At 40.1% G+C, this 26,915-nt stretch overlaps 1 protein-coding gene across 1 annotated transcript in view; it reads right to left on the bottom strand.

The window, feature by feature from the left end:
* Galntl6 (polypeptide N-acetylgalactosaminyltransferase like 6) overlaps window positions 1-26,915 on the bottom strand; it is a 1,222,499-nt gene that overhangs the window by 29,924 nt on the left and 1,165,660 nt on the right. The window contains exon 10 of the mRNA XM_055597863.1: window positions 19-135. Within this exon, the coding sequence (XP_055453838.1) occupies window positions 19-135 (117 nt within the window). The remainder of the gene's footprint in view (window positions 1-18; window positions 136-26,915) is intronic.

The raw sequence follows: 26,915 nt of genomic DNA, 5'->3' as shown, positions 1-26,915 counted from the left end.
CCATGATTTCTGACCCACCTGTTCATGAGACCATGTCCTCTCGGAACCATCCTTGACACAGACGTCCAGCCTCAGCTCGGTCCCTGTGGCTCCGTGCTTGCTATCCACACATAGGTTTGCCGCCACGTTTCGAATCTGTACCAAGAAGAACACATCAAGCACGTCACTATACCTGACCACCTGAGGCTGATAAGGGGCTTCCTTGGTCTGTCTTTTTGATGACATGACTAGAAAGGCACCTATTGTATTAAAACTGTTCAGAGCTTTGACATTAATCACATTTTAAATTGTCTCCCAAGCCAATTTGTCTCCTTTTGTCAACTTAAAAAGATTCATGTAAGGTTCAGGAGATCCGTTAGAATCCACAGGTCACACTCCAGATAAGCCCTGGAGCCTCTTTCCTAGCTTCTTTGTTCCTGATGGTGGAATTTCTCCCCTGGTTTTGGGACTCCCCTCCTCCCAGCTACCAAGACCGTGGGCCTAAAAGTCCATGGACCTAAAAGTTAAACACCTTGACTTTATCTTCTGCATCCAACATATCTATGTTCCAGCATCCTGTTTTCTCAAGAGCTGCATCCAGAACTCAGATGCTCAGGCCCTAAACCTCACAGACTGCATCAGCTGGACCTGCAGTTTCCTAGCTGCAGATGGTCCCACGGATCCTGGACAGCAAATAGAACAGCCTGCTCTTGGGACTTGGCAACATTCCACCTTTTTGTTCCACTCTCCAGAATCAATGCCCCCAAAGTTAACCAGAAGTAGCCAGAAAAGATTCTTTGCCCATTATCCATTTGTTATCAACAAAAGGCTGGGATGTTAAAATCCCTACCTGCTGCAGGGTGTGGCTGCCATACCTGCCCTCCACCTAGGGATGGGGCTTCTCTCCCAGAAGCCCTTCACTATAAAACCAGACTTCCTGGTTCCATCCCCCTTTTCCACCCTTTCTCCCCTTTCCACCTTTCCACGGGTCTTTCCCTTACTCCCCTTCAGCTTGTGCTCCCCATCCCCTTCCCCCTCCCTTGCTGCTCCCAATAAACCTGCATTTATCTAATGCAGCTTTGTCTCGCCATTAGCTCATCCTCTTTGATTTACTCAATCAACACCTTGATTTTATATGCAGCTGTCAACCAAAAAAAAAAAAAAAAAGAGGACATGAAAATATAACATATTTGTGAAAGAACACGACATAGTCGAAGGACAAAATTACAGCTAGCTCCTTGCAGCCAAATTAGTCATTGGCGGAGGGAGTGGTACAGAGCCTTGACCTCTGTAATGAGAGTGTTCTCTTGTTCAGGAAGTGCTTACCACGGAATTTGTTATTCCACTTCAAGCACCTCTGTCATTGCCATCCCAGTGGGGACAGACTCTCCGGTGGGTGAAACACTCGGTTAAGGAAAAGGCTCCTTCAGTATTGTACAATTCTGGGCAGGTTACAGTGACCTCAGGCTATAGTTTGGCTACAATTGGCTGTTGTCACAGGATAGCATTTCTCCTGGGTGGTGAGTTAAAGGTGGTCTTAGAGGATTAGCTATAAAGGCTGAGGATTAAGTTAGTACTAAATAGTTTAGCGGTAAGTAAAAGGTTAATAATGAAAAAAAAATCAAGAACTGAAAGAGCAGAAGTGGCTTCTGGTCAGGGACGGGTCCTTTGCAGTGTTCTCCTGCCTGGATGGCCCACCAATCCTCTGCTGGCATCAGCAGCACAGCCCTCGGGCTGGGTATTAGATGCAGTTTGTGTTGTAGGTGCCTGTGTTCCACAAACCCTGCTATCTCAGCCCTTCATCTTCCTGTAATAGTCTTGAGTTATTATCCCTTGGTATGCTTAAAGATGGGAAAAGACTAGAATGCACCCAGCTGATAGCTTTTGAGCTGATTCTTTTGCCTGGAAGGAGTAGGTAAGTAAGAAGAATGTCCAGCCAGGCCCATTCGTATTGGCAGCAATATAGAGCGAAGGTTGTGAAAACTCGGGGAATTGTGAAAGGTGCCATCAGTGCTGGGATGGAGATAACGCAGATGGAGCTAGCTCAGGTTTCGTGGATTCTGGGAGTAGTGGTGAATGTCCTGCAGGAGATGACAGAACTGGAACTCGGTTCTCATTCAGAGAAGGTGCCGAGAGGTCTGCCAACGGCTTCGGGACCTCTGGGAAGTTCTCTGTCTCCCATGTTACGGGTATGCGAAATAAGCAAAATTTGATTTGTCCAGCATAGCATCCAGGGACAACTATGGATCTCTCACCTCCGAAGCAAACACCGGCCAAACACTTGCAAGGGGTTATGTTCAAGCACACTTGCTTTCCCTCTCCTGAAACCCCTCAGCTCCTCACTTAGACCTCGAATCAGGGACATGGCATGTTACCATCCCTAGCAAGCCAATTGCAGCCTCTTCCTGGCAGCAGGGGAGATCCAGCAGTTCACAAGCGTGAATCTGACTGCTCATCTGAGTGTGACGGATCATCACTTAAAAAAAAAAAAAAAAAGAAAAAAACTTAGCTTCATCTTTCCTAAACAAGAACTAAGGAGAAACATTCTTTTGGGATATTGGAGGAGGGAGGGAGAGTCAGACACGGGGAGGGGCAAGAAAGAAGAAAAGGCTTTTGTAAAAGTGCTTTACACTGTGTGCATGGAAAAGCACAATGCGCTTTTTTATTAAAATAGAAACGCAGAGTTAGTTTCAATACCACTGTCGAGCTTGCGTGTGCGTGCATGCGTGCGTGTCTGTGTGTGTGTGTGGAGGGGGAGGCATTTGCTTTATATACCAGACCACCCTGGTACTTCTGATCCTCTTGCTTCAGCCATCTCTACTATGTCAGTTGAGCTATTACTGCCCTGAGCCCTAGCTCACTCTGTAAAGCTTGGGCTTTATCTCCTCCTCTGGGTCCAGTGTGTTGCTTTTCTGAGGCTGTCTGTCACCTGAATAACCGCCTAATAGCACTCTGGGAAGGGCTGTCTTTACACCTCTGGACCCTATAATCCCCTAGCCCAGCCTTGTTAGAGTGTTCGATGCCTATGCTGACATCATCTTTATGCCTCCGCTTTTCTCTCTGAGGTAATCTAGGAGCTTCAATCCACACTTATGATGGAGAAGCAGCTTTTTTATATTTGTTGCCACTTGGCACAGAAGGAGAGGCTGTTCCACAAGGTTGGCATTCAAACTTGCCCGTGTGTAGGTCTCCGCTCTTTGAAAAGGACAAAGGAGAGAGCATCCTAGTCTAGGGATGTGAGTGGTGGCTCTGCCTCCTCAGCCTGTGGCTAGGACCAACCCTCCCGGAGAGCCTCACTTTGTTTCCCAATGTTAGGAGGCCAAAGGGTCTCTGGTAGTGATAGAGGACAACATTTTCTAAACTCTTGAATTTTCTAAGTTCTTACTCAGATGGCAGCTGTGTAGACAACGGAATAAGCCACTTTGCAAGCCAAATTTCAAGTTTCAAAGGCATAATTGTCTACATCTGTGTAAATTTCAGCACAAAGTTGTGCCAGAGAGGAAATGCTGAGAGTTCAGTACAGGACAAGGTAGACAGCTGGGACAACACTAACACCCAGCCATTTTCACTTCCTTCTTTCCCTTTTGTGTTCATATCTGCATCTCTAGGAGCATGAATTCTGAATCTCTCCTTTTCTTCACAAACACAGCTTCATTAAAATAAAAAGATGAACTGAAACAGAACCAAGGTTTAAAGACTATAGGTAATAGTATGTACAAATGATTTTATTTGGTCTGGGCTCTGCGCTGTGTCTGAAAGTAAGGCATTTTACACACACATGCACACACACACACACACACACACACACACAACCCTCAAATCTAGGACACAGATTATTACATAAATCTGTGATAGAGGACATCATTTTTAAGCTTCAATCCTTTGATGTTCAGCTTCAGGGCATTATTAAATTGCATCAAGGGATCTGGAGGAAGGCTAAGGAGGATTAGAAAGAGAAGTAGTGCTTGACTAGGGTGAGCAGGAAGAAGGTAAAAATCAGGAAGAAGGAAATCCTGATGGATCACAGGATTGCAAAAATAGAATCATTTTGGGCAAGGGTTAGCAAAAGACAGAGAGTAAAGGCTTTTGGTAGGTTTACAAGAAGAATCAGGCTCAAGTTCAACAAACATTTATTTTTCTGCTCAGGAAGCTTTTAGGGATCTCAGTTGGTACAATGATTTCCTCTCATGCACAATGCCCAGGTTCCATCATGGGACCAGGTATGGTAGCAAAGCCTGTAATCCAGAACTCCAGAGGCATCCCTGCATTCCAGCATTTAGGGATAGAGGTAGGAGGATCATAAGGATGAGGTTGTCCTCAGCTGCTTTGTTATTGGGTTGTAGCAACATTGTTGAATACCTGAAATCTTGTCTCAAAACCAACACAAACTAAAGAGAAAAAGAGATATAAGAGGGAGCTGTGCACCGTGGTATGTGTCTTTAATTCCAGGGTCAGAAGCAAACAGATTTCTGTGAATTTGAGGCCAGCCAGGGCTACATAGTGAGGACATGGTGAGTCCTTGTGGTGGAGGAGGAGGAATGGAGGGAAGGAAAGAGAAAGAGGAAGAAAAGGAGAAGGAGAAAAGAAGAGAAGGGAGAAGCGAATTAGAAAGGAGGAATAGAATGTGTATCAAGTATTAAGGTGATTGATAGATCACTCATTTTGAAATTGTATGTATGTATTTATTTATTTTTGCCTAGAGAATAAGCCACTCAATTGGATGTTAGGTAGACAAAAATGCTAAGCTCAACAAACACTAGCCATGGTTTGTTAATTACTCCTAATAGCTTTGGGGCCTTCTGAATGAAGTAGTAGATTCATCACTCACTCAACTATTAAGCGTCTGCTGTGTCCAGGCATTGTGCTAGAGACTGGTCAGAGAGAAGACAGAAAAGGAATCCATCTCCTCCACGGTGCAGCCCACAGCGTAGTCAGGATGTTGGAGAGCACATGAAAGGAAGGGAGACCTGGATCTCCCAGCACTTCTAGCTGAAAAGCTTAAATACGACAAAAGGTATCAGGATGCTCCTCTTCATGGAGTGTGGGTGACTTGGCAAGTGTACTGGCTAGCTGGGAGGCATTTTCTTAATTAGCGATTGATGAGGGCCCAACCCATTGTGGGTGATGACATTCCTGGGCTGGTGGTCCTGGGTTCTATAAGAAAGCAGGCTGAACAAGCCATGAAGAACAACTTTCTTCCATGGCCTCTGCATCACCTCCTGCCTCCAGGTTAAGGTCCTGTCTGAGTTCCTGTCCTTCCTGACTCCCTTCTGTGATAAATAGTGATATGGAAGTATAAGCCAAATAAAATCTTTCCTTCTCAACTTGCTTTTGGTCATGATATTCTACCATAGCAATAGTACCCCTAACTGAGAACTGAGACAGCAAGGTAAATTTTTTTTTTTTTTTTTGGAGCTAGACAGAAAAAACAGGAGTGTAGGATGGAGAGAAAATTGAACAGAGACACAGCAGGTATAGGTTCTGCTTATGAGATACAAAGGAGTTTCTCTACAACTTCCATTATACAGTTCAGCTTGTCCATTTATTTAAAATAATCTACATATGAAAAAGTTTTCAATTAAAAAAAACGAAAAAACCCTCTATATACAAGAAGTACTTCTCTATGAAAGATGCTTTAAGAAGTGTGACTGAAAATCCAAAGACTAAGAGAAGAAACGTTCTTCTCACCAGGAACCAACATTCTTATTGGGGTGACATCACTAAAGCCATCTTTTCTGGAGACATGTTTGTCCTGGGCTAGTTTTATTGTTAACTTGACATGATCTCACATCATCTGAGAAGAGGGAACCTCAGTAGAAGGATTACATTAATATGACTAGCCTGTGGCTATATCATATAGAGTGTCGTATTTGACAGATGGTTGCTGTGGAAGGAAGCAGCTCACTGGGGCAGGCATCATGTCCGGGCAAGTAGGCTTGGACTGTATAAGAAAGCGAGGAAAGCTGGACACAGAGAGCAGGCCAGAAAGCAGCACTCCTCCAAGGTCCCTGCTTTAGTTCCTGCTCTGAGTTCCTGTCCAGGCTTCCATCAGCAAGGGAGTGTTACCTGGAAGTGTAAGCTGAAATGAACTCCCCTTTCCCCCCAAGTTGCTTCTAGACAGAACATTTTATCATAGCAACAAAACAGAGAAGCAAAGCAGAGCAATGCTAGAAGAGGATGGAAGAGGAAATGACCAATTCTGAGGAAGACAAATTGGAGTGCTTAGTAGAACCCATGCCATTGGAAAGAACTCTAGAGGACGAAAGGTTTCAATCTAGAGAGTGAAGTGAGGTGACAGACGGAGCCTGTAGCCATAGGGATCAGAAGTAAAACAAATATTGAGATTCAAAAGTAAAAGGAGTGTGCATGCGTGTGTGCGTGTGTGGGTGTTTGCGTGTGTGGGTGTTTGCGTGTGTGTGCTTGAACCCAGGGCCTCACAACTGCTCAGCCTATACCCTATCCTTGAGTCCCACCCCAGACTTTAAAGTTTTGTTTTTATGGTGAAAAGGAAATGTTCATTTATAATTACTCAGCTGGAGGCCCTTGGCCGTGGTCCCAGTTTTTGGTCCATTCTACAGCATTATAACCAGGAGGCAGTCGAACACAGAGCTGCTGCTTTCCATCAAGGCTGACCGTGACCACATCAGTGTCTCGGACTCTCTTCATAGCTGCTTTGATTTGGTGCTTGTGGATTTCCACAATAACCACAAGTGTCTTGTCTTCTTTCAGTCTCCCATATGGCTTGGGGATCGGGGAACTTTGACGATGGCACAGTGGTCAAGATGCCACCCCTTGGGGTGCTTGTCTGAGGACTCTGGTTTTGGATTCGCAGTGCAGACAGTGCCAGAAAGTGGGGGATGTGAACATTTTTGTTTTGGTGGCTATGGAGACCTTTTCTGCTCGCCTTCAAAGCCTTTGACTCAACTCTGAGTTGGGAGGAGGTGGAGCACCCTGATTTTTTTTGGGTGCCTTTTTGGTGTCCACTGGAATGTGCTTTTTAGGGAATGGCAGGTGATATAATGGGCAGAAATCAGTATAATCTCACATCACAAAAATCGTATGAAAGAAAATAAATAAATAAATAAATAAATAAGTAAGTAAGTAAATAAATAAATAGTATGAAAGGGCATGCAATACACACATGCTTAGGCAAGTGTCTTGTACATTCTAAGTGGCCAGGGGATGTTGGCTGCCACTTACTTTCTTACGAAATGGGGATGATAGTACAGTCAAATCACATCTGCGTTATGCTTTGAGCATTTCAAATACAAGGCAATTACAGCTGAACAGGCCCCTCCGTGCGTGTCTCAGTTAATTTTGGAAATATTACTTCCAGTTGCTCAAGATCTCAGGCAACACCATGTCATATAAGCCCACCTCTCTCCTCCCCTCCCCCTTAGTCAACTCCTGCCTGTCACTTTTAGGTCTAGCTGCTGCATGTACTTTTACTTTCTTCTCCTTTTCCGTTTCACAGGCTTCTTGTATCTGCTTACAGGCTTCAAAAAATGTAGTAAAATATGCACAACACAAAGTTTAACATTTTACTATTTTAAAATGTTTGATTTGGCAATATTAATATATTCAAATGCTGCGTAATTATCATTATTATGTATTCCCAAGGTGTTCTAATTATTCAAAAACAGAAACCATTAACCATTAAGCTGCAGTTCTCTGCTCGTGTTAATGTCTGTTCCATTGATGATATGAATTTATGTGTCCTATGCATTTCTTATAAGTGGATCACACTTTTGTGCCTGGCTTATTTAACTTAGTGCAGTATATACGTGCCCTGTTGTGGCACATACAAAAACCTCACTCCTTAAAACTGAATGATATTTACACACATATGCCATCTTTGTTCATTCATATATTGATGGATTATTTTAGTTTTCTCTTTTTCTACCTCATGGCTCCTGCAAATAATGCCGCAATAAACCTTAGCATACAGATCCCCTTTTTGAGTTCTTCTGGTTACACACTTAGGACTAGAATTGAAACCCCTATGGCAAGTGACAGTTCTGAGCTTTACTTTTTGAAGGACTGCTGAACAGTTCTCCATAGAGGCTGCATATTATATTCTTACAAATAATATTGTATTTGTACAGCAGTTCCCAATTTCCACACATCTTGCCAACACCGGTTCTTCAGTAAGTGCCCTTAGTAGGGATGAGGCACTATCTCACTGTGGTTTTGACTTGTATTTGTCTTATGGCTAGTGATTTTAAATGCCATTTTATGATTATTTGTGAATCTTTTTCATAAAAAAACCCACTCTGGGGGGCTGAGAGATGGCTCAGAGGTTAAGAGCACTGGCTGCTCTTCCAAAGGTTCTGAGTTAAATTCCCAGCAACCAAATGGTGGCTCACAACCATCTATAATGAGAGCTGGTGCCCTCTGCTGGCGTGCAGGTATACACACAGACAGAACAGTGTATACATAATAAATAAATCTAAAAAAAAAACAAAAACAAAACAAAACAACAACAACAACAAAACCCACTCTGGTCTTTTGCTCACTTTTGAATACAGTAGCTTACATTTTTATTGTTGAGTATTTTTCTGTGTTATGGATATCAATCTCATACTGGATATGATTTGCATTTTTTTTTCTGTTTAGAGAGTTACCCTTTTACATTAGTGAGAGTGTACTTGATAAATAAAAGTTCCGATTTTGATAAAGTCCAGTATACCTAGGTTTTCCTGCCTGTATTTGTGAGTGTGAGGGTGTGTCATAGTTAAGAAATTGGGGCCAATCAAAAAACCTCTGCATTTGGAATTTTGATAGTGATTGCATTAAATCTGTAACTCCCTTTGGTAATCATTGACACTTAACTATATTGTTTCTCTAGATCTATAAAACTGGAGTATCTCCATTTATGTAGATCCTCAATTCACTTCGCAGTATTTTATAGCTTTAGTGTACAAGTCCCAGACCTCAGGGACTAATTTAATCCTTATTTTTATTTTTTATTTTGGGGGGTGGGTGATGATGTAGTTAGGAGCACAAATTCTCTAGCTAGCAGGTCCATGGTGAGAATGTGGTTTGACAACTTTTTAGCTCTGAGGCTCACACAAGTTTCTCTACTTTTTTCAGCTTAATTTTCTGCAAACAAAGATAATAATCCTTCATACATTTGTTGTATTAAGGTGAATACACACACACACATGCACATACACACACACACACACACACACACACACACACATATATATATATATATATGTATGGTATCATAGTATATCCAGCCCATATTAAGTATTAAGTGCTCAATAAATGTTAAACTTTCATAGCAGCATCAGCAATAACAGGATTGGGCATGATATAAAGGAGATTATTAGATGGTTTCAAGAGTGAAACTTTTTAGGTGTAAAATCATGGAGAGTTGTGAAGGTGTAAAGACAAGCGCTGGTTTTAATTGATAAAACTATCTAAGCTGTGCTGGCAGCAATGCTGGATATATATCCAAAGAAAACATGAATCAAAGGAAGAGACCTCTCTCAGGGACATTTTTTCCATATTGAAATTACAGGGCTTAACAATCATTTGCATATAGATCATGAGAAAGGTATGCTGAGTTTGAGATGTGACATTTTTGTGACATAGATCTATATCCAAAAAACCTGAAATTTGGACAAGAGATGGTATGTTTAAAAATATCCACCATGCTTATTTATTAAGATATGTCTTTTCAGGTCCAGACTCCTCATTTTACTTTGTCTTTCTTAAGATGGACCCTTGTAGATATTTCACTGTTGTTAATGAAAATGGATGCACTTTTGAGCTTTGTTAATAATAGTGCCACATTCAAGAGACACTGGAAGACAGACTTTTCCTTGTTTCTCTCTGTGTCCTGGTTTTCAGTGCAATTGCCGGCACATTAGTGAGTGAAGTGTCTGTCAGATGCAAGCTGCTGTGCGTTACGCTCTGCACACTTCTTCACCATTGTCTCTGGCAGCCATCCACTTCAGGAAAGGTCAATCTCGGTGGAGGAATGACTGGAGAGTCCCCCTAAGCTCCTCAATTCCCGCCTTGCTCACATTCCCTGGATCCTAAAGGGTACTTATTTATTTATTTTTGAGTTGATGCTCCTGTACTTTTTAAGAGCCCTAATTGATCCCTTTACTATATAGTACGTTGTTAAATACTGAAATTTCCTTGCTCCAAATACTAATTGGCATGATTTCTGTTTCCTGACTAGACCGCCAGTGAGGCAGGTGCTTACAGGTAAGCAAAGAGTGGGAGGCAAAGAAGACCCTGGATGGAATGTAGGGGGTGACCTCTTCTAGAAGAGGGCAAAGGCAAGGAGTTAAGGAAAGTCAGGGGAGGTGAGGGGGAAATCAGAGAAGCGCAGGAAGAAGAGCATGAAGAAGACGCAGGGAGGTCAAGAGTGTCCAATTCTGCAGGAGGTGGACAGGAGCGATGGTGCAAGCGTGTTCAGAAGCCATAAGTGACCTTTCAGAGAATAGTTTTTACGGCGTGAATGGAGAGAGCACACAGATTGCCCAGTGGATTGAAATAAACTGGGGGGAGGGGTAAAACTTATGGTCAACTCCTGGCAGCTTCTCTTTCTACAAGCTGGGTCATGATGGGACAGATACGTGCAAAGCAATAACCGAATTAAAACTGACACAGTTATTTTTGGGATTCAGGGACTTGAGGCTAGAATTATACATACGCTGTGCAGTAATTGATTTGAGGCTTAGAAAAATAATGAAGCACTTTTGGAAATTACAGTCTATAAACACAAAGCAACACCAGTGCATTAACCCTCCTGACTGGACTTCTTGCTGTTTAAAGTTTTGCCTTACAGCCACTGCACCATTTTCGCTTCAGCAGATCCATTCTGTCTGTAATTGCTCCATGCTGGTGGCATCCAATGGCTGTTGGCGGAGACCAACTATTGCTTTTCCTCAAAATGATGCCCACAGAGATTTTCCTCCTATCTTGTACACATTCTCTTCTGAATTCACTATAAATGTAATTGCTTTGGCATCTCTCTCTTGCCCTGGGTCTTACTAGAACTGCTCATTTCAGAAGGCTGGCTTACATTATGCAAGAGAAACACGAGCCCGTGAGCCCACGGCATAAAGATTGCCGGGGGGGGGGGGGTTCAAATTCATATATTCTGTGCTTCAACTAGTCTTTTACTGAAGCCAGGTCTTGCCACTTAAAGTTAAGTGTTGTGTTATTAGAAAATCATGTATAACCTCAAAATATGAACTTTTAAAGTTATGGATCATTTGTCAAAAATGATTCCATTTTCCCCATACCTCCATGCCTTAAAAAAGCTAAAGGAAAGTTGTATAAATAAGAGACTTCTTTGAAGATTAAGATAAGTAACTCTTCCCTGACAAAAGGCAGATAAATTATTACAGCCTTTTCCACCCATTTTATGCTGCACTGTATTCCTTTCCACCCACTGTCAGTTCAGTTTCACCACCATGCTGTGTGGTGCATTCACTTACATTCGCATCTGCAGCTTTGAGAAAGCAAGTGATTTGCACAAGATTATATAGCAAATGGGTGACAGGCGAGGCTTGTACTCATGGCTTTGGTTTCTAGGCCTGTGCTCTTGATATCCCATATGGTAATAGTTATAACTCATTGACTAGAAAAGTCTCCTTTTGGGCTGACAAATTGTGGCAAATGGCTTCCTGAGCCTGCAAGAATAGATGGGGATTAATAAAGGCTATGGGTCCTTGGGTTTCATAAAGAAGTACTTTGTCAATATTTGCATCAGAGTCTGAGACAGTAAAGCAGAGATAGAAATAAATCTCGGACACTTAGGGGACTCTGAGGGGTAGAGAGGTGACAGTCAGTTCACTGAGCTCCAAGACTCACAGAATATTTGGTTACTCATGAATAAGTGACAACTGAATGATGAGAAAAACAGGCATCTTGAGAGAGACAAGATTGGGAGGAAAAAATCTAGAGAGGGAGGGAAATAAGGAGGGAGGGAGAGGGAAGGGGAAGGAGGAGGAAAAAGGAGAGAGACAGAGACATAGAGAGACAGAAACAGAGATTCACACAGAGAAAGTGAGACACACATACAAAGAGACACACAGACACACACACACAGAGAAAACTGTTTCTAGCTTTGCATGAGTCTATATTTTGAACCCTGTTTTTTTTTTTTTTTAATTGAAAATGCCCTTCGTGAAAATAAAGATGGATCAGGCAGAGTAACACTGATCTTATCCTGACCTACGGAATTCACTGCAAACCAAACCAAACCAAACCAAACCAAACCAAACCAAACCAAACCAAACCAAACCAAACCAAACCAAACCAAACCACTTTTGTGTTCAGCCACATGTGCCCCACTCTGCTCTGTTTCTGCTAGAGTGGAAATGTATTCTTGGCCTCTCCCCTTGCCCTTGAAGATTAAAAAGCTTTGCCAGTTTGAATTTACTCTGTGTAAAACCAAGAATAGAAAACAATTTGCATAAGAATTCAAATCCTTAGAAACAGAATTCTTTTCTTCTTCCTCTTCTTTTTTTTTTTTTCTTTTTTTTTTTTAGCTTGAATTTTCTCCTTAAGGGTTGGTGTTGTAATTTCATGAAGCCGGAAGGAAGTATTTTCTTGCATATTGTGTCACATGTGCACTGTTGGGATAGAGGCACAGATAGTTTGGCTTTGAAAAGTCACTTGAACTGTGCAAGTGACAATTATTCATGTGGAAAACATGAAAGCAGATATTTTGAAAAAGCCATAAGTGGGAGTTAGGGTGTTGAATGAATTTATTGGAATTCTTCTTTCTCTTGTAATTTCCAAAAGTTGGGTGAATAAATTAAAAGAGGAAAGGGAGGAGAAATAATGGAATTTAATAAGAAAATGTATAGTGAAAGTTTGAAACATTGTAGAAAACTATGTAGAAAACCTTACCAGAAGGATAGATGGAAATCAAGAAAGGCATGTTTAGCTACCGAAGACTGTCAGTCCTCAGGGAGAAGGAAGCTATAGGTAGAACACGTCCCAAGATGCTATCACTGCTCCTTGATTGAGCCTGTGTCAGGACTTTAAAACATGAAGGGCTGCTTTGAAGACAAATGCACAGCAATATAGAAGTTGTTTCAGGTGTGGTAGCCCCAAACTGTGGGAAGTAAACCACACAGTAGACTGCAAGTCAGAAGTGCTGGATGCCATGTTTCCAGGATTGTCCCTCAGAAAAAGTTATGGAACCATCTCTTTAGACTTAAACCACTTCATGTTGGGCTAGTACCTGATCATTTAACTAACACCTGAACATTTACTATTCCTTGAATTTTTCTCCTGAAGTGTAATTTTGTGAATAAAAACTTTTCTCTCAATGGTTGGACTCCGCTGTGCGTCACTAGTAAGTGCGACTTTCTGTAATTTTAGTACAATCCTGAGAAGCCACTTCCAGCATTGTCCTCACAGCAAAGGGCAACAGCCATAGCTTTGCAGGTGGAGTGATTTTTAATTCTTGAAAAACTACTCACACAAGCCGTCTGTAGAATACTTCCTTTGAATTCAAGTTAGTTGTTTGAAATGTGGGGAGGTTTAAAACCCATGTAGTACACACTTTTCAAGATCTTGTGTAGGATTTAAGACTGTTTACTGATGAAGATCTACAGGCAAATTATAGGGTTGGTTCTGAAAGCATGGGACCCCTCAGCTCTGGACAGAAGGGCAACCACGTCCCCAATATGCCTGATAAATATGCAGCCCCTTTAAACCTCTACAGAAGCTAAGTGTCTTGAACCCATTATTCAATTTAATAGCCTCTTCAGGAAGGTCAGAAAGCAGTGCCCAGGTAAAATAATCTAAAGTTTGAGTTTTCTATTGTAAAATTTACCATTGTGATATTCACCGAATACTTAAAGAAGTGACCTAGGTCTTCAAAACCCAAACTAAAACCACCCAAAAGAACAAAATGAGGCTGTGTTAAATTGCTTTGGAACACGAACTGTGATGTAGCATTTATAAAATATTTCATGGCAAGACTCCTTTTCTGCAATAGTTCTTTGGGAGTCTCGTTTTACTAAGCCATGCCACGTCTATTTTGTAAAACTTTAAACTGAAGAGTGTTCAAAATGTTGGCACTCTACTTCTGTGAAATCAAACACTCCGAGAACAGGGAGAGTTGAGTTCTGAAGGGCTGGGCTTATTCTGAGTCACACTGACTAGCATTCTACTGTTATTTTCTATATCAAGGGAAATTCATGCAAGATAGATACGGATAATGGATTTTGTTTCCCTAAAAGACAAATATGCTATTTTTGTGATGTCAGAAGGTTGACCTCAGGGCATCAATTTATGCAGCAGCTATTATAATAATTTTAAAGTACTCGGTGGGCCCGGTCAGCATTCTGAGTATTAATCACACATTTATCTCTAATTTTCACATTTTATCTAATTTCCTTCCGAAATTTATTTCAGTGTGGTTAGTCATGTCAGACTTAATAAGCAGATGGTTTTGAGAATGCACTGGCTGGGATTTGGCTGGAGAATGGGAAGAAACAAAACAAGACGTACCTTTCCTCGGGGACAGAGTAAGATTACTTCCCACTGAAAACAAAGCAGAGCAGAAAAAAACCGAGACTAAAACAAGATGCAACAAAACAAAAGAAGTTTCTAAGAAAATTAGTGGCAGGGCTCAGGCCATTCCTTAGTTGGTAGAGTGCTTGCCCGGCATTGGAGACTCAAACCCTGAGTCTCCGGGTTTGTTCCTTGGCACTACATGAACCAATTGTGATAGCACACACTTGCCATTCTAGCATCTGGAGGGTGCAGGTAGGAACATGAGAAGTTTCAGTCGTCTTTGGAGTTCAAGACCAGCCTGTGAGGTCCTGGTCTCAAAAAAACACCTTTTTTTTCCCTGTTTCTCTCCCTCCACTCCTTCTCTTTCTTTCTTTCTTTCTTTCTTTCTTTCTTTCTTTCTTTCTTTCTTTCTTTCTTTCTTTCTTTCTTTCTTTCTTTCGTTATTTTTGTGGTGTTGAGACAGGGTCTCACTACGTAACCATTGTTGTCCTGGGCATGTAGCCCATTCTGCTTTGTATTTATAGTTGTCTTCCTACTCCCTCCCACCTCTCGATTGCTGGGATTATAGGTGTGGTCCATCAGGACTGCCAGGCTTCTGAGGCTCCTCTGCTTCTCTGTGACTTGCAGATGACTACTTTTTCTTTTCTTCTTTTTTTTTCCAGTGTTTTTTTTTTTTTTTCCTCTGTGATCTCACATTGCTTAGTTCCCATTCTTAATTGAACCTAATCCCTTTGATGTCTCACTCCTAGGACATCTTCCACTCTACATTACTCCAAATGCAACAGGATGTGCGATGGGGTCTTTAGGGTTTCAGTACAGGGATTTCGGAAAGACATAAGGCAGTCCATTACAAACGGTGCGTTCTCAGTTATCCTTTAAATTGCATGCAGGTGTGTGTGTGTGTGTGTGTGTGTGTGTGTGTGTGTGTGTGTGCGCGCTAGAGACATGGTTCAGCACTTAGGTTATACTGCTACTGCAGAAGACCCCGTTTGGTTCCCAGAACCCACACCAGGTAGCTCACAGAACTGGAGCCTATGACTCCAGTTCAGGGGGATTTGTTGCCTTTTGGCATCCAGGGGCTCCTGCAAACACGTGGTGGACAGAAACTCATGTAAACAGATGCACACGCATGTGAATAAAAATAAATAAATATGAAAAAATGTATCATGACTAAACAAGTTTCTGCCCATTTCTCCTCTGAGGAGGCAGGCAAACCGCAGTGACAGAAAAGGCCAGGGCTAAGAGTCAGATGTCACTTCAGGGCAGAGTACTTCCCTCCACTCTCCCTCACTGGTTCTATTCCAGGGGAAGAGGCACTATGGAATTGAGCTGTGGGTTCAGGGGAGGGACAGGTTAAAAGTCTGGGGAGCTTGTTCAGCAGCAGTTGATATATGACTAGATAGAAGGGCAGTAAGACTGGGAATGATTGCATGAAAATATTATATGTATTCCTTGTGTTCATGGTTTGGGATACTTGACATTAAATTGTTAATATTATCCATAGATATAGATTTAGGCCAATGTCTATCAAAAATCTCAATGATTTTTTTTTTTTTTTTTTAGTTTTAGAAATAGAAAAACCTGTTGTTAAATTCATTTGGGTCATCACAGGATCCTGAGCAAACTTAAAAAAACATCAAAGTTAAAAGAAACCACACATCTTGATCTGAAGCTTACTATAGTAATTAAGGCTTCATATAAAGACAAGCATAGAGACTGATGGGGCAGGCTAGAGATCCCAGAAAAAAAAACCTTGCATGTATGGTCAAATTATTTTTGGCAAGGATGCCAAGAAAAACAAACCAAACAAAACAGTCTTTTCAACAAACGATGTCTGGAAAAAAAAAATAGATACCTGTAGGCAAAACAATGGTGTTTGGTCCTACCTCAAACTATGTACATGAGCCAAAGACCTAAGTATCAGAACCAAAATTATAGAACTTTCAGAAAACAAAACAAAATATGCAGGAGTAAACTCTTAGGATATTTGTTTTGGGAAATCTCTTTCTCTCTGTCTCGATATGACACCTAACTGGTAATGCAGAAAAATAGATGTTATTGAAATAAAAAAATTATACATCGAAGGACCATTGTAAAAATGAAAAAAAAACAACCCATTAGATTGAAGAAAATATTTGCAAATAATATGTGGGATAAAGGCTTAATATCCAAATATGTAAAGACTCCCATAGCTTGAAACAAAAAGCAACTAATCTAGTTCAGACCTGCGCAAAACTTGATTACTTGTATCTCCGAGAAAGATACATGATGGCCATATACACACACAAAAAGCATATGTAGCATATTAGCCATACAGAAATGCAAAAGTCACAGTGAGGTGCTGTTCCCTAATCACTAAGATGGTTATTAAAAACAACAACAACAACGGAATAAAGATCTTCCAGGGTAAGGGAGCGGATTATGAAACTGCCTTTGAGTGAAAGGGGGAGAGCTAAGGGTCGGGATAAGAAAAAGTGAACTCTTCCAAATGAAGACTGTAAGTGTCCTGGAGATCAGAGTAGCACAACAGGACAGCTCCAAGTACAGAGGAACAAAACAACAAAAAGAGCGTGTAGCACTTATCTCCAGTTATGGCTTCTCAGTTAGGAAAGAGAAACTTCATCTAAAATGTTTTTTTTTTTTTCTTTAATCTTCTCTGTGTGATGCTTACAATGCAGCTACTCCTGATTGGGAGGGATTGGGATGGTAGGAGAGAGGGAACCACAGGGGGGATACAAAGTAATTAATAAAGAAAAAAAATGGAATACCAAGCTGAACAGAAAATTCTCAATAAAGGAATCTTGAATGGAAAAAAAAAATTAAGCCTTCAAGTGTGGGGCCCTTGCTAAGAAGATCACCAAATAAAGTCAGAAGAGATATCGAAAATAACAGATGCACAAATTTTAACACAAAAACACAATAAACAACAACAACACAAAAGCAAGACAACACGATGTCGTCAAAAGACTGTAACTCCTAAGTTGCCTGATCCAGATACAGAAATGGAAGAGATACCGAACAAAGAAACTATGCAAGCACATGGAGGCTGAACAGTACACTATTGAGTCATCAGTAGATCATTGAAAAACCAGGGAGATTTAAAATTCCTGGATCACGAGAAACTGAAAGCACGGTTTACCAGAGTGTGTGGGACACAGCAAAGGCATCCAAGAAGAACACTCAGAGTAACAAGTGCTCACCTTAAAAAAGTCAAAGAGATATCAAATAAATAACTCACTTTGTATCGTAGAACAGATTAAAGCAGAAATGAAGACTAAAAGAATAATGCAAAGAATTAATGAAACAAAAGTTGGTTACCAAGCCAGTCAGAGAGAGAGCCAGGAGGCGTGGTCCTGGTTAGTATAATTAGAGATGACTGACGTGCAAGTGCAGTGATATTCAGAAGAAATGGATCAATTTCTTGACACATAAAACCTATCAAATTAAATCAGGAGTAGAGAAATAATATATTCTATTTTATTTCACACACACACACACACACATATATCATTTGTTTGCGAAAGTTTATGGTCATCACATGTATAATGGAGCCTGGGAGACCAGAAGAGGTTCTTGGAACCCCTGAGCTGGATGAACTGGAGCAACAGGAGGTTACTAGCCACCATATAGACCCTAGAAACTGAACTCGTAAGAGCAGCACGCTCTCTTAGCCACAGAACCATCTATACAGCACCAGTTGTAGACATTTTAAACGTATCTGTGATAAGCAATGTGGTGGAAAGAGCAACAAGAAGTCTCCCAGCAAAGTGCAGGGATGGACAGACCCACAGGATGATAAAACGCTTACTAAGCTAATCCGCGATGATGGTTGCCCAGGAAGGTGAACACAAGCAATCCCATTGGTAAAAGGCAAGCTCTATGTTAGTGTCTCACCGCAATACAAAGAAGACCATAACGTGCACACTTGGTGGAAATTGGGAGTGGCTTTTGCTCTCAATGAATTCATGGGAGAGAAGAAGCCATGCTCCAGGGTCTGCAGGGGAGTGACATATCAAAGAAGGAGGAAGATTCTTTGCAGGGGGGTGAGAATTAGACACTAAGAGACACTACTCTTAGTAAGCATGCTACGTCTTATGCTGATTATAGCTTACACCAACACAGTGCCTCCGCAACTCAACCCTCACTGTATACATCAGGAGAAAAGCTGTGGCGATGTGCTATGCTCTCTGTTTATTTCATGGTCGTGTATAATTGCCCCGGAAGAGAGAACCCTTTGGAAATTCCCCACAGGACTGTGGTTAACAGAGAAGCCATGATTGCAGCAAAAAAAGTGGTAAGCTTTTTTTTTTTCCTTTCTTCAAATTCTGCTTTCTCTAACTTTCAGGATTCCATGGAAACACGCACAGCTGAGGCAGCCACCTCTGAGCTTCTTCCCAGTTTACATCATTAGCAATTTGTAACCAAGTTCAGAGGTGCCTGAAGTCAGGGGAATATACAAATGAGCTGAGAAATACAAAGCCGGTCTGCTTCTTAGTTTCACAAGCAATCTTGCTCTTCGCACGGGGTGGAGGGAGAAAAGGAAGAAGGAAGGGAATGATGGAAAAAAAGCATTGGAGAATTGGGTCTGTTGTGTTGCTCTGCTCAGTTTGACTGAGGCATCAGATGGGTTAAACACTTGACCTCTTGACTCTCATTCTCTCACAACATGTCACAGTTGGGTCTAGCACTATTGAAATAATTTATTTCCCCAAATTTGGTTTCTTTACTACAACACAAAGATCACATCCGGCACATTCGATGGTGATTGGGAGTGGCCTTTCCTTCCAATGAATTCATGTGAGAGAAGAGGCTAACCTGCAGGGCTTGGAGGGAAGGCGTTTGTCAAGAAAGGAAGAAGATTCTTTGCAGGAGCCTGAAAATTGTAAGAGATTCCTCTTACTAAACCCTTGAAACTGCTATTCAGAATGTTTTCTGCAAGACTGTACATTTTAAGGAAGGGAAATCCAGTTTCCCCAGGAGTAAATGTTTACTCATCTTCAGTTAGGTATAGAAGTAAGTTCAGTTTAATTTCTCTTTTAGATACGGGTTTCTTTAAATTTCATTATCAATAACTATACCGCATGCAGGTCTTTGTGTGATCCTACACTTGCTGCCACTGCAGAGGCTCATAAAAACAGCTCTCCAGTTACTGTCGATCATTAATTTGGATGTGCAAATTGTTACCTGTATTCTTCCTACCACTAGTGTTTTCAAGGCCATGATCCCTTTCAGCACGAACAGGGGATGTCTGTCGATAATGTGCTATGAGATAAAAGCTTTACTTGAGTTATGACAAGCTAATTCTCAGCAAGCCCTACAGTAGGGACTGCTGTCCTCACTTCACTGCTCAGAAAGCAGAGAAAGGTTAAAATAACTCGTGTTATCCTAACACATTTAGCAAATGCAGATGCTGGAATGTGAATAACCAGCATGCCTGGGAATTCAATAGCAGCGAATCGATGTGTCATCCTCTGAGGAACTGAGACTAACCATCAGTTTGCCAGACATTGCTTACTGTGCTTTGCAGGGGGCAGCGGGAGCTCTTGCCATGTTTGCAGAACAGAGGAATCAGGGAAGTGAATAGATATGTAGCCCTTTACTATCTAACTACAAACTTATATTGTAAGCTTACCGAAATTATGACATTCTACTTGGCCATGGTAATGCAATTATAATCAAGTGGCCTATTGGCAAAAAGGGATGAGTTGTGACTCGGTACTTCAGTGGACTATACAGGCTGGGACAAAAGAACAGTGGATTCTAACACTGTTATAGGCTGCTATGCCATGATTGTGGAGACATGGACCCATCAGAAATCATTACACTAACGGAAGAGTGGCTAAAGAGCTCCAGGGCTCAGTTCACTACTTTTTGTGTTCAGGTTTCAACCTTTGTGATTGGTGCCATTAGTTCAGATTGCTAGAATGTAACTTCTGCTGTGGTGAAGGGAATCTCCCACCACATATACCTTCTTCTTCATGCACACCCGTTTTCTTTATACATGTGTATTTGGAGGATTTAACTAACAAGCATTTAAAAAATGTCAATTACTCTACACATCTTTCTATTCATAGAATTATTTTAAGTTATTTTTCTTACTGGCAAGTAAATAATTCTTGAATACACACACACACACACACAGAAAGGCCATCTGGTTTCATGTTATATAACATCTTGTCTCATGTTATTCTATATGTGTAATATCTAATAAATATATCAAAATTTGAGCAAGGTATTATGTTATTCAAGCATTATCTCATTCAAACACCCTAGGGTGGTATGCTATGTTTTTAATATACTATAGTGAATTTAGCCCTAGGGTACAAGTAATAAGAAAATGCTGATGTTTGATTCTCTCCTCAAAATATGCTGATGGTAGTAGCTCTTCCCCTATAGTTTCCACATGTCTTCAAAGGCAGTATATTAACAAAATCTTTATTATGCATTTTTCTTCTCTATTTTTTTTTTTGAGACAGAGTCTCATGTAGCCTAAACTGGCTTTGAACTCGTTTTGTAAGTGAGGTCAATGTTAAATTTCTGAGGCTCCTGCTTTTATCTCCCAAGTGTTGGGATTGAAGGTGTGTACAACCATACCTAGCCTATGAAGATTTCTATGGGCTGATCAATGAACAACAACAACAAAAAACCCCCAGTATTTTGTCTCGTTCCTTTATTAATTTCCAACTCTTCCCTGTTGTGCTGGAGAAAAGTTGCCAGTCTCATGTCATTTCACCTTTAATGTTCTGTTAAACTCAAAATGAAGAGGAGAGAGGAGGAAGAACTGAGGGAGGGTCACATACACAGAGAAAGAGAGAGACAGAGACTCTAATGTCACCAATACCTAGTGCCTCCACACCTACACGTACCCTTAGTCTAGATGTAACCCTCTTTCAGGTAGTTTATTTTATTCATAACTCTGTCAAATGTCACTTCATTGTGTTTGTGTTGTCTCGTAAAGATTGTAGTCTGGCATACCATCCCTACTACTTTTTGTCCATTATTCTCTACTTGAGGGTTGTTTTTTTTTTTTTTTTTTAAGAATCTTTTAAGAAGATTCTTTTACTCCTGAATTTCCTGGAGACTAAATTTATAGCTAAAATCTTCAGCTAGTATAATCTAATGTCTCCCCCTGCTCCCTCTCCTCCTCCTCTTGAAATATTCTCTGCTATGTAGCCCAGGCTGTCCTAGACATTTTCTACCTCAGCCTCCAAGTGCTGGAATTAAAGGCTTTAACCTGCACAGTTTATTAGTTGTCATTTTGCCAAAAGATTGCCTCAGTAGGATGGGTTTTGATTTTCTGCTCCTTTCCGGATTATGTGTATATTTCAGAGATGGTAAAATTGATCATATGGTTGATGTGACAATTGCTTGATGATTTTATTGTAAATATTTTCATTTATATTTGTCTCAGGGGTTACCATCCAGTGTTGACTATTACTTGAATTAGCATTGCATTGGATGAATTAAAAAATGTTGACATTTCTATTTTTCTTTTTAAATTAATTATCCAGACATCTGTATAAAGAAGCCTCAACTACAATGACTTTTTAGCCACTTTGAAATACACATGGTAAGCGATTTACTGTTGTTTTTAAATATCAGTTTTTCAGAGTGGTGATTTGTTGTTTTAGTAACTGCCAATGATGGTCAGTGGATTCTACTGTATTTCTAGTTTTCCCCTGCCCCCCCTTAAAAGTGTTTCATTGTAAACTTACAGCTTTTGCTTTGTTCTTTTATTTTTCTTTTTTAAGCATCTATTTATTTAATTATTTTACGTAAAGTCTCTCATTGTTCTCCTAGAGCTCACTATGTAAATAGAATGTCCTTGAACTCAAAGAGATCTACCTGCCTTGGCCTCTGAAGGGCTAGGACTAAAGGTGTGTGCTGCCATGTTTGGCTAATTATAACGTTTTATGTGTCTTAGGATTTCTATGCTGTGAAGAGACACATGTCCATTACAACTCTTATAAAGAAAAACATTTAACTGGGGGTGGCTTACAGCTCAGAGGTTTAGTCTACTGTCATCACAGCGGGAAGCATGGCGACATGCAGACAGACATGGTGTTGGAGAGTAGCTGAGAGTTCTACATCTCGATTGGCAGGCAAAAGGGACACTGGGCCTGGTTGGAGCATTTGAAGCCTCAAAGCCCACACCCAGGACATGGTTTCTCCAGCAGGGCCACACCTACTCCAACAAGGCCGCAGTTCTAAATGGTGCCACTTCTATGAGCCTGCGAGGGCCATTTTTACTTAAACACAATGAAAATGTGTAAATGCGCTATAACAGGCGGAACCATTCCTTATGAGGTTTGCATTGTCTCATTTATAGAAAGAGTGATCCTCTTGTACTTGGTTTCCATGCCCTCTGAACACACCAGGCTTTGATGTCTTCTCTCTTCAGCCCGTCTTTTACTTTTCTGGCCTTATAATTAATTGACTTTAGCTATGTCTCCATGTATCTTTGCTTTATATATTTAGTGAAGAATTCTATTTTGAGTCCATGGTAGAAAGTCAAGTGAGCTTACTGATACGGCACTGATATTATTAGCAATTTTGGAGAGAAAACTGATGTAGACAAATGGCTTAGCAAGCAGACAAGGACTTAGCAAGTCTTTGTTGCCAGGACTGACTATGATGGTCTGAAAAAGAATGGCCTCCAAAGGCTCGTATGTTTGAATGCTTAGTCACCAGGAAGTGGAACTGTTTGAAAGGATTAGGAGGTGTGGCCTTGTTGCAGTATGTTCTTGGGGATTTGTTTAAAAGCCCATGCTAGGCCCAGTCTCTGTCTTTCTTTTCCCCTTCCTTCCCCTCCCCCACCCTGCCTATATATCAAGATGTAGCTCTCATCTGGTTCTCCAGCACCTGCCATGTCTGTCATGTCAGCCATAATGCTCCCTGCCATGATGATAATGGACTCTGAAACTTTAAGCAAGTCTCCAGTTTTTCTTTACAAGAGTTGCAGGGGCCAAGGTGTCTCTTCACAGCACTAGAACACTGACTAAGGCACTGACCCTCTGAGTTTAATCTTCGGGGTTGGAGAGAACCAACTCCTTCAAGTCGTCCTGTGACCTTCACATGAGTGTTATGGCATGAGCTGCCTCATACACACACACATAAACAAACAAGTAAATACATAAATTAATTAAAATATTTAAAAAGACATCAAACTGTCTTCAGAAAAGCAAAACAAAAACAAAAAACAAACAATCCCATGAATTAATTACAAGTTTGAATTCAAGTTTGAGTGTATAAGGTATTGACTTTTGTGACTTTATTATTTTTTGTACACACACATAAAAAAATCTTGTTTCTTTATAACATCAGCATGCTTTCATGTTTATGCATTTGAAAATGAGATAAATTCAACCAGTTTTCCAGAAATAGATTTGTGAATTAGAAATACATTGTTCGCTAATGGCTTACATTCTATAATCACTATTATTTTGTGCAGGTTTGGACCAAGAGAGTGTATATAAGCTGCCTCCTTAGTGTGATTCTGCCAGTGTCTCTGCATTTCTAGTAAGTTCTGCCTTATGGAGAGTATTTTTTTTTAATAGTTTATAGTCTTTGGAATTATAATGTAATTTTTTTTAGCATTAAAAAAAACATTTTATACTCCACCCCAATTCCTGTTGCATGTCAAATGCTGCTTCTCATTATGTGAACTTGTCTGATACATTTTTGCTTCTTCTTTGATTTTTAACCTTTCTCCATCATTTTGATTTCATTGTGTCTCATATGTAACAGGGAGTTAAGTTGTCTTTGCAGTGCTAATCAATCAGAGCATTTTTTTCCCAAGCAGATTTGTTTATATGTTTGATCTCACCTCTCACACACTTATTTACTGAGTATGGACCACTACTTTGACTGTTGTCATGTTGTTTGTTTTCTATTTCCAATCTTTGGTATTTAACGTGACTTATGCATCTCTATCACCTTTATATTAATCTACTATAGAATATCTGGGGTTTTCTTCTTCTAGATAATGACTAACTGTACTCCTTTCCAAGAAAAAGTTAGCTGTGCTTCTCGTCACTTTTGTTCCATCTCCCCAGTGTCTAAACGTAGATGATATTTATATTCTATTACTTAAGGGTTGTGGGACAATCAGCAAACTTATTCTGCTTTTTGCTCACTTTCTCTGTTTTTTTTTTTTTCTGAATTTATTTCTGCTTTGTCAGATTACATGACGTTGACATATCCTGGTTCCCTCCTAGTCAGTCCAATCTTCTGCAAATAGCCTGTGCCTTCTGATGTCTATCCTCTAGCAAGTTTCTCAGAGAGGCTTTTTGGTCAAAGCAATCTGGTCTGGAGAGATGGCTCACCAGAGGACTGGGTTTGGTGCCCATCACATATGCAGGGCAGCTCACAACCTATAACTCCAGGGGATCTGATGCTATCTCCAACCACCACGGATACCTGAGTACACATGCCATAGACATACATGAGCACAAGTAAAGAAACAGATAAATCTTTAAAACCACAGCCCTCAGCTCTTGAATGTTCATAAACTGGTTTTCAACAGCCTTGGTGCTTGAAGGATAATTTGGCTTGATATAAAATCTTTGGATGCTATTTTAATTGTTTTTAGAATCTTTAGAATGCTGTTCTACTGCCTCTGGTTAAAAAAAAAATCCTACTTCAAAATCTCATTTATTCTTTTTTACTTTGATGTGCACATTTTTTTTTCTTATCTTCAAAATACAATCACTGTATTTGGAAGCATTTCCTGCTGATGGCTTCTGAGTTTCCCAAGCATGCTGATTCAAATATTTCATTATAACATTTCCTTGAGTTATAGTTTTAAATGTTGTTTTTTTTTTTTTTTTTTTTTTTTTTGTCTTTCATTTTGGAAAGGACTTTGTTCTTTGAGAACTTTTAGGTTGAGCCTGCTGTGCTCTTGAAAATGAATTCTGTCCTTCCTCTTAATTTCCTTGTTTGTATTCCTCTCCATCCTAGCCTCAGTTTTCATTACTGTGAATTTTTGGATCTTTGATTCTTCTCATTTAAACTTCATTTCTAAAATACATTTCTTACTTTCTTAGTCCATTCCCGAGTTTTCTCAGAGCTTTGTTCATAAATTTTGTTTCATATTTCAGCCACCTCATCTGGGAGCTATTCTAGTCCAGATTGGTATGTTTTCTTCAAGCTTTCATTGTTTTAACTATTCTTTAGCTCATTTTGAAATTCGCCTTTTATTGAAGTTTTCTTCATGTAGCTACATATGTACATTTCAATTGCATGTTGGAGCTGGGTTTGTCTCATTTTCATCTTTATCCTTATTGTACCTCAGTATGTTTTTTTTTTTTTTTAAATCACAATCTGTTTTTATTGGACTATCAGAGAAAAGTTCATGTGGAGTGTTTTGTGTGTGTGTGTGTGTGTGTGTGTGTGTGTGTGTGTAAAGTGTAAAACAATATTATCTTTTCACAAGTCATATCCTTGTCTTTCCAGACTCGATCCCAGTCACAAAAGCTTCCTGCCTGTGTGTCTTTTAACCTTAGAAAGAGCTTTCTTGTTAATTTTAAATATGTTTCTGGTTCTGTACATCTGAGTTCTGTCTTGGATCCTGACTTTTTGATAGCTTTTGGTGTCTTTTGGATCTAACTCACAGCAGATTCTTTTTGTTGCTTGGATTGGGGGATATGATGTGTCTCTGCCACAAAAGCAACAAAAACAACAAAACAAAAAACATACAGAAACAACAACAAAACACCCCAAACTCATGGCTGCCTGCAATGTTTCTGAGGTCCTTGTTAGTCAAGGCTGGTCAGCAGGGTTCACATTGCTAGAGCCCTTTTCCAGAGTCCTACTGTGCCTAGATGTGTCTTTAGCTTAGGCCTGTGAGGAAATTTTTGAGTTTCACTGTTAATGTTCAAATTTGATTGTTTAAAAAAATGATCTGTAAAGTACCTGATCTTTTGTTTTTATGGAGAGTCTGGTTATACATGTTGACTTCACAATTCTCTCCTCGTTTATTTTTATAGCAACTTCTAATCTCTGCTGGGTCTGTCATTGTCTGGAATTCACATGACACATACCCATCTTCCATAACTCCCTGATTTTTTCTCATCAGTGTTGTGCCTGATAACATCAATGTGTGATTTGTTCTTGCATTGCTACTTTGAATGTTCTGTCTTGTCTCCATGAAGAAAAGAAGCAGGGCTCCTGTTCTTATTAATAAAAACTTACTCTATTTTAAGCTAAGATTATTTAATTGAAACTAAAAAACATTTAATTTCCAGTATTATTCTTCATTTAAGATTCCATAAATCTGTATAATTAAAGTAAAAAGGTTCACAAGTAAGTTAAATACTAAGATGATGAAGTTATAACTATTACTTTATATTTCACATGAGCCAGAAAAGTATTTAGTGTATAAACATATTTTCAAATACAAATACCTATATTTTAAGTAAGAATAAAATACA

Source organism: Psammomys obesus, unplaced genomic scaffold, assembly GCF_907164565.1.
Source record: "Psammomys obesus unplaced genomic scaffold, mPsaObe1.curated_primary_1811, whole genome shotgun sequence".
NCBI classification, from domain to species: Eukaryota; Metazoa; Chordata; class Mammalia; order Rodentia; family Muridae; genus Psammomys; species Psammomys obesus.
The sequence above is the reverse complement of the archived record's forward strand: the minus strand, read 5'-3'. Positions and strand labels throughout refer to the sequence as shown.